This window comes from Limulus polyphemus, unplaced genomic scaffold (assembly GCF_000517525.1).
Source record: "Limulus polyphemus unplaced genomic scaffold, Limulus_polyphemus-2.1.2 Scaffold2027, whole genome shotgun sequence".
NCBI classification, from domain to species: domain Eukaryota; kingdom Metazoa; phylum Arthropoda; class Merostomata; order Xiphosura; family Limulidae; genus Limulus; species Limulus polyphemus.
This window is the reverse complement of record NW_013667637.1, coordinates 113402-122661: the sequence shown is the minus strand read 5'-3', so window position 1 is coordinate 122661 and position 9260 is coordinate 113402. Positions and strand designations below refer to the sequence as shown.

The window sequence follows — 9260 nt, the reverse complement described above, 5'->3', positions numbered from 1 at the left end:
TTTATTCTTTCTCGATACAACTTTGCAATACACAGAATTTCCACAGTCACTTTAAACTTGACTACTTTTATGAACACATAAATCACAGTGATCCACACACTTTACTTACGGTCACTACCGCTCACTTGACTCGATTATCTCTACCTTCAATCTCTCTATCTATCTAATTCTGCTTTATTTGCCGGGCTTATATACTAAAATAGAGGGTGCCTTGATGCTCATGGAAGATATCAGAAATATATAATTCAATCCACACTGTCTGACTTTGTTGAAAAGCTGGTGGGATGAAAAATGAAAACTTCATTAATCTAACATACTTGTTAATAGTAGTATATGTAGACTAATTTGAAAAAGTGGAGAGAGGGGGCACGTGTCCCTTCTGCCCTATGTGTTAGTCACCTATGATTCAACTCTTTTTAGAAACACTTTGAATCACGCTGTTTTTCTGTTTTAATGAAATTCTTTTACCAATCTTTGGTCTTCTCTTATTTGGTTTTAGTAATGCCAATTGCCAAAAATAGTGACATCTGTTGCAGGTATTAGTCATTGTAAAATAGTAAGAAAATAGGGATTAAGTGGCTCTATTTTCTCCTGAACTTATGCAATAAAAAAAAAGAGTTGATGATTTTTGGTTCTTTATTTCTGGTTTTTGCCCATACATTTTTAGTAAATAATAATGAAAACATATATATTTAGTAGTTTATTTACAAACCTATAGTGAAAAGAAATGTTTTTACCACTTAGAAAGTTAACACTTTTTATTTGTGTGTCTAACCTTTGAAGTTAAAAACATGTACAGAAATTGATGCATTGCACTTGTTTGCACATTTAAAAAATAGCTGCATGATAAGAAAAAACAGAGTTAAATTTGTTTTTGTTGCAATTGCCTGTGTTATTGTCACATATGGTTAGGTTGTATGTGTTTAACAGTTTTGTGTGTACAACAATCGTCTAATTTATTTTTGAATGTAATTAATTAAAATCATCTGTTTTATAATACTGCATTTTATAGAAAAACTAAAACAAAAAGCCCCACAAAACGTTTCAAGCCTTATCTATTTAGAAATATAAAAGTATGAATGTACATCTCACACTAATTCATTCTAAAGTAACTTACCTAATACAGTTTATTAAATGTTCCTTTTTATGTAAAATACAAGTAAACCTTTATCAGGCTTATCAAGTAGAACAACAGATGTACAGTTTTGTAGTAAACAAATTGAAAATAACAAATTGTATTTGTATGTGTGAGTGTTAATTCAATTCTTAAGAGTAAATAGAAAAAACAACCTGATGATAATATTTTTCTTTAGCTATATAATAATAATAAAGAAATTCACATTCTTCTTCAGTCTCCATGGATGAAAGTATGGTTGGTACTATGGTGGGAGTTACTGAAGAAAAGGTTTTAGAAATGATTGAATCAGCTTACCCCAACCCTCTTAAGGTGACTGACATGGCTAAGTAGGTGCCCTTAACTCTTATGATAAACAACAATATTTCTACCGGTTTGTGTAGTATATGATTACTACTTCAATGTAATCTTTTCAATTAGATTTAGCTTTATGTTTAGGCTGATAATGCTCCAGTGCTTTTGGTTTCTTTTTGTTCTCGAATGTGTTAGTTCTTTTTTCATAATTTTTATTGTATTCTGTTTTTTGAAGCATATAACATAACAAATTTTTTTTTTTCAAGAGTTGTTTATGAAAACATTTTACCAAAAAAGCTGCAATATTCATAGAATAAAAAGAAATGTTAAAACTGCTACAAGGAAAAAAAAAGAGAAAAATGTGTGTAAATCAATATTTTAACAAAAGTTTTAGTTTGTTACCCATCACTATGTTCAAAGTAGCAGAAACGCTGCCCTATGGGTGGCTCTTTGTGCTAGTAATTACTAATCATAGTATTTATAGTATTTTTAAAAAAACTTTAGAAAAAATTGAACATTTTCTAAAAAATGATTTTTCTGGGAAGTATAGCATGGAAAAATCAGTTGGGTTGTGCTGATATAAACTTTAATGTTTTTAGGTATTAAAGTGGTACCTTAGATTGAAAAAAGAACAATTCAATTTTTTAGTACTATATTTACAAGTTACATCAATAAAGATAAAATCAGACCCTCTTGTACAATCCTTGTGAAAGTCATGTTCTTGTTGTGAGGCGAGTACTTTTATTTAGAATTGTGTTCTGTTATAAAGAAATGGTTGTTGCATGTACCACAATTATAGTTCTAATTGTCTGAATCTTGTATACCCAAAGTGTGAAATTTTATGAATTTTTGTTTGTGATGCAATTCAATAGATGGCGCCACGTTGTATTTATTATTTCTGTCACATACATTGATACATATATAAACTCTACGTCAATTATAGTAAGATGTTAAAAGTAAATTAATTTCCTTTAAGTTTTCATTAAGTAGTATATCACACTTTTGTATACCATGAAATATTTATTTGTGGTAAGATAAAATTTTTACATTACTTTCTAGAACATTACAGTGTACAGAAGAAGAGGTTCGCCTCCATGTCAGTGAACTAAAGTCAAAAGGAATTATAAAATCATTAGAAAATGGAAGTTACACAAGAGTCACTCAGAATGATACAGGTAGGTAACTCTTCCATAGATGGGGGCTTCAAGGTTTATGTGAACTGCATTAAGTACACTAGTTTTTTTAGGTTGGAATGTTTCATTGCATTAAAAATTATGTTATAGTGTTGCTCTCATTCTGGGATCATGTCCCAACATACACATACGTGTTGTTATTATTTTAGCCATATAGTTGTATTGTAGGAAAATATGTTAAACATTTTGTAGAACAGACCAAGGGCATTTTAGCTAAAATATGAAAAGTTCTATATAACATACAGAATTAGGAACCGTTTGGTCATTCAAAGTATACTCCTTCCTCCCCAAGAAAAGTAAAGATTAAAGTTACACCCTTTAATTTTGAGAAAATAATGATTCTCTTCTTAAACTCTTGTAAGCTGCTGATCTTTAAGGTCTGCTAACAGAAAGTTCAATGAATATCCTGTCATAGCATAAGAATCCGTGTCTCCTTGAACTCTGACTTAGTTCATCATAAAACAAATAGACAGCACACAAAATGTAAACAGAGCAATCACTAATAAACAAACACAATCAAAGTACAAACACAACATACAAAACAAGCACAAGTGTTCATTGAGGATGTGTCAAGTGACAAGAGAGAGAGGATGAAAAAAACTTTTGTTGGTTCCTCACACTATTTCATTGTGAACCTTCCTGTAATTCAAAATGAAAAGAAAGTTAAACTAAAAATAAAATCCCTAAATGTTAAGCAAAGTCTCTAAAAGTTAAATGCAAAATACAAGTTAGACTTAAATGAAAGTTGATTAAATCTCTAAGAAAAGTTGCTTTAAACAGTCTTGGAGAAGCAGAAAAGTCTAACAGGGGAGAACTTGGCTTTAGATGCTAAAATGTAATACATTTCCGAAACCAACTTGCTGCCTCGTAGGAGGTAGAAGAGATTTTGTTTACTGATGTTATCAGTGGCTTTTTTGGCTATATACTGTCTACTAATTCCCCGTCTTTCAATTTTTCTAGCTACGTCATATGGTAATTTGTTTTCCAGCAGTCTCTTTTCATCTGAATAACAATGAAGGCCCTCCATTGTTGCCATTTTTGCCATACTATTGCTGAAGAAATCATCATTCTGCTAGTAGAATTGTAATGAATTTTATATAGAGATTTCTCTTGCAAGCTTGTCAACATTTTCATTTATTTTTAACCCAGCATGGACTGGCAAATACTTCTAGTTGATAGTCTTATCATGCAGTTGCTTTCCGCCATTCATCTGGGAAACAGACACTTTAAATTTTATGTAGTACAAACTGTGAATCAGCTGCAAATATTCTGTTTCTGGGAAATTCTCTGTCTCCATCCTGTTTGTGGGATATTCTCCATCTTCATTCTGTTTGTGGCACTGTTTATTTCTGGTTCCTTGCTTTCAGCAATCCAGAGGAGAATTTGCTTTGCTGCAAGTTTCAGTGCATTGATATCTTTGGTAGTTCTAGTTATAATGGTGTTAATATGGCTGGTGAAGTTGAATAAATTGTTTGTTATGGTTATCCCAAGGTATTTAGTGTTTCTCTTAGGGAAATGGCACTGCCTTCAAAGGATGATGATGGTTTATCCTCATCGACATTTTTTTTAAATGCAGAACATAGCTGTGGCCAAATTGAAGACCATTCTTGTGTCAGTGTACCAGTTGCTCACCCTGCTAGAGGATGGTTGCATCTTGCTTTAGATTTCAGTTTTGCTGTACACCAAATGTTAATACACAACATCTTGTTGGATTCTCAAAGCAGGCTATATTCATGGTATAGATATTGTAGGGGACTGTCGAGAGAGGTGGTCCTTGACACAGACCAGTATTGATGGTCATCCAATCTTATTGTCAGTTTCAATGCTTCATGATGCATCTTCTGGTAGTTAATGCAGCTATTCTGAACATTTTGTCAGGAAGAATGAGTAGGTGGACCCATCATAGGAATCTTCCATATCTAAAGATATTACCCAGGTGTTCTGACAAGTTTCAAAGCCTTTCAATGAATCAGCTATGAATTCAGCAGCACTGATCCAGGTTTCTCTTCTACCATAATAACCCGCTAATAGTAATGGCAGCAGAAGTTTATTTTTGAAACTTGTTTATTGTCGGATATACAGAGTGTAAGATCTGTGGTTACAAGGTTATCAACATGAAATTCAGATTATTATGTGAATACATTTGTGTCAAATATAGTTCTCTCTCAAGACTAGTGCAAGTTGTGTCACAACTGCATTCCATATTGAAGTCAACATTATCTTCCATAGACTTCAACAGTGTTACTTGTATCTCTGAACAGACCAATACTTTAAATTATACTGTCACTACAAGACATGGGAAGAAGAGCCATTTACTAAATCCATTAAATTTACAAATAAATTTCCATTCCTAAGTGTTCTTGTTAAAAGACATGATAATAAGTTCCCCATTTCCAGTTATCATAAGGATACTCAGACAGGTTTATGCATACTTTGGAACTCCTACCATGATCCTTCTAAAAATTTAGGTATCATTAAAACTCTGTATCATTCTTTCAAGACTATTTGTACCAGTAATGAACATTTTTAATCAAACCTTAACCAATTGAAAACAGAAGTAGTAACCCGAAATGGTTTTTCTCTAGAATTTGTTAACAAAGTCTTCTATAAAGTAATAAAATATTTGAAGTCTCAGCACAAGTCAAGTAATGAACATTCTATTTATTGCACAATTCCTTTTATGCCAAAAGTGTCACATTCAATCAGAAAGTTTCAAGAAAATTATTTGTTTTTATTTTAAATTAACTTGTCTGTACAATTTATGTTTCTTCCTGGCAGAAAACTAGGGCAACTTCTATAAAAACAATACCAAGATGCTGATATCTGTGGTTCCATATATAAAATATATTGTAAACAGTACGATGTGTTTTACATTGGAGAAAACTACAGACAAGTTTCTACCCATGTATATGAACATATCTCCAAGCATGGTTAATCATTTCAACTTGACAATGTTGAAATTCTCAATAGAAAGAAAAATATAAACTGCCCCAAAATAAAGGAATCCTTATTAATTAAACTGTATGAACCTAAAATTGATAAATATTCTGGTATACAGTTGTATCTTTTCTAACCATTGTTTAAAACTTCTAAGGTTGAATTGTTATATACATACATTTATACATTTTATAATATAGTACAATCTGACTATATTAACTGGCATATACTAGAATTATGTTTCAAACACATATGTCACAATGTGAGCTATTTGAAACTGTTGTAGGTTTCTTAACAATTATAAGAATATTAACAGTAGGTTATACAAAATACCAGGTAAATTCTAAAATAATGTTTTCATCCATTATTTCAAATCAATATTTAATTGATTAAACATTGTCTCATGTCTTCTTCTGTCCATTGGTTGGTTGTTGAGAGAAACACATACACTGTTTATTTTATAACAGAAGTTCCAAGTCCTTTAGTGCTATATAATGTCAGCTTAAAATGACCTTCAATGGTGTTTGCAGTTTGACAACCTTTAAATTAATGAACCTCTACAATTTTTCTTTTGACATAATTTTCAGTTTTTTATTAATTTTGCTGATTTCCAGTTGATTTTATGTTCAAGATTCCTTACGTACAGAAAAATAGCATTATATGTTTGACCATTTCCAACATCTTTTTTTTATGTTATGCAGTATTATAAAGCTCAACCAATCAACTACCAATGTATCCATCTGCTAATGTTTCATGTTATCTAGATCAGAAGTTCACTCCTTGTAGGTGTTGTACCTGATGATGCCAGGTTAACCTGCTGAAATTATAAAAGTAACCATAGATATTATACTCTGTATATCCGAAAATAAATAAGTTTTGAGTTTTACATAACAAGGTACTTCTTTTAATTATTTAGATGATCAATCTGATAGGCAAACCTTCTGGCTACATCCTTCTCTGAAATCTTACCATTAACGTTTTGTAGGATGATGATTTGATGGCCTTTAAGACCAGAGTGATCCTTCAAAGGTTTGTGTAAAGATTTGATAAAGGCATCTTTCCATATCTCAGGGATGCTACCTATTGCCCAACTACATTGCTGCTCTGACACCAGTTTCAACAGGTTTTCATTTGTAAGCTTCTTATAGGTGGAGATTCTTACACTATCTGGACCCAGACCTCCATTATTAGATGTACTTAAGGCTTTGTGTAGCTAATCTTCATTCTTGTCTAAGCTAAAGATTGCTTATATACTTGCATGTAGTTGTAGCTCAGATAGGGACTGCTGTAGCTTCGGCTTCTCTTTCATGTTATCTTGGTCACACTGGTTACTGTATCTGTGCATGAAAGCATAAATAAAGTAAGGTACCATCATCATCATAATTGAATGATATAATCATGTTTTGGGTTCCTGTAATAGCCATTAACTTATGGAAGTGCCAGAATGAAGTGCTTGTGAGAATAGCACAGTTTATACCATTTAATGTTTTGTGTTTAGGAAGCTGATCACCTGTATAGAGCACAGACTATTCTAGTGGTATACAGTGAGTTTTCAAGTAGATTGTGCAGTAAGAACCTAATGATGTAACATACCTTAAAGTAAAAACAAGAAATACACATGCACACGCACACACACATATGTAGAATAGTTTTACTCACCCTATCTTTAGATGAAATTCAATGTCATAAAAGTTCTCCTGAAGTAACGTTTTTTCAACTGATATAATGGCTAGTTCTGACAGACATGATTGCAGGGTTGGATCTTTCACATTAATTACGGAATCAAGTGAAGCATGTAATGTCAGTGTTGTTGACCTTGAACTTTCATGCATGCACTAACTGTCATGCTATCTTAACACAGCTTGATTTGAGCTATATTACTTATTAGTGGCTGCAGAAAACAGGATACTAATAGAAGTGCTACGTTAGGTATGCACAGCTTGTGTAACATGAGGCAAGAAATACTTCTTTGGCTCCAGCACAGTGAACACACGATAAGATAATAAAAGGATTACATGTAAGAAGACACATTTTATTCTACAGTATTACTGGCACATTTTTAGTTTTCTGATTGGTCATGCTATGCATGAATTGCATGCCCTGACTATATGTCACTACGCTATTCATGTAATCCTTGCCTCCTTTGCCCAGGCTAGGTCATTCCTTCTCTGCACAAACTCAGCCTGATTTTGATTGCTTGTTTTCAAGGCTTTATGAGCATCACTAATCCACCAGCATGGATTGTTCGTCTTGCAGAAGTCATGGACTTGACTTTGCTTGTTACTAAATAGCTTGGCATCCTTGTAGGGATTTCTATATTGTTTTATGTCATCAGAAAATACTGCTGTTACTGATAATGTTCCTATCAATGTCATTAGTGTAAATAAGAAAAAGCAAAGACCCAACACTGACTTCTAAGGCACTCCACTAGTAACAAGGGTCTAGTTTGGCTATACACTAGTCATAACAATCTTTTTCTTTCTTTCACTAAGCCATCATACATTAAAATTAAATATTATTTCCCCAAACCCACCAATGTGTTTTCTTGAGAACCTAAAAATACCAATTAATAAGAAACATACAAGTTTACATTAGTTACCTGTAACAAAATATCTGAGCAGTTGAGAACTCTTTTTATATCACAGTTTACTCCACAAAAAAGTGAAGAATTGGTCTTGGTTATCAGAATATGAAAAGTTTCAAAATCTCTTTGTTGGTCTGTTATCAACTTGTTTGAGAATCAGAACATCATTTTCTAAGCTACTTTATTGATGTAATACCAACTTGTTTTGAGCAATAAAATCTCACTACTTCTGGAAGCTTATGGTTGAATTAAAAACTAGTCTTGGGTACTAGGAACATCAACTTCTCTGTTAGTTTATATATTTTAGCGCATTGCTTCTGGGTGTTGAGATACTATAACTTTTTTTTACTAAAATTACACTAGTTTCGTGTATTAAAATGATAGGACATCTTTATTCGAATATTATTACACTCATTTTGGCCATGCCATGGTGCACAGAAACTACTGTGGCAGTTAACTATTCAAAACTTTAAAGTGTTATCTTAAAACTTTAGCATCTTACTGTCCAATGTGTCTTATGTTCAGGTCTAAACATTATTGATCATGCAGTTGTAACAAGAGACTACCTCAGTGTGATAAAGTTAAAAGCAAAAGATATAAATGGCAGCATATAAAAATTGTGTGACTAAACAGAAAAAATGGTCATAGGTTGTATTGCATTTTATTCATGAGTACTGTAAAAATGCAGTTTTATTCTTTGAAATTATATACAACTAAATAACATATTACAATCACCTTTTCTATATAGTTCAGATTACATTTATGAACAACTGAATAGTGACTTCAGATAATTTACCAGAAATCATAAATTTAACTTCATTACTTTTCTACAATACATATTACATAGTTTAACATCAGAATAAACATGCAAATTTTTTTTTTTTATGTATTAATAAAAGTTAGTCACAACATTTTAAAAAATAAGAATTTAAAATGTACAGTTGTCCAATATGCTGCAATACTGGTGACCAAGAGTTCTGTCTCTTTGATGTTAAGGTAGGAGTATTACATACTGTTCTTGTAAAGATAACTGATTTTTCAAATTACTTGTTCTAAAATAATTCTTATCATTATAATTAAATGGGCCCGGCATGGCCAGGTGATTAAGGCGCTCTGA

General features: G+C 32.0%; 1 protein-coding gene across 1 annotated transcript in view; it reads left to right on the top strand.

The window, feature by feature from the left end:
• Positions 1-9260, top strand: part of LOC106465714 — a 74807-nt gene that overhangs the window by 56296 nt on the left and 9251 nt on the right. The window contains exons 6-7 of the mRNA XM_013925953.2: positions 1353-1464; positions 2489-2604. Coding sequence (XP_013781407.1) covers positions 1353-1464; positions 2489-2604 — 228 coding nt within the window. The remainder of the gene's footprint in view (positions 1-1352; positions 1465-2488; positions 2605-9260) is intronic.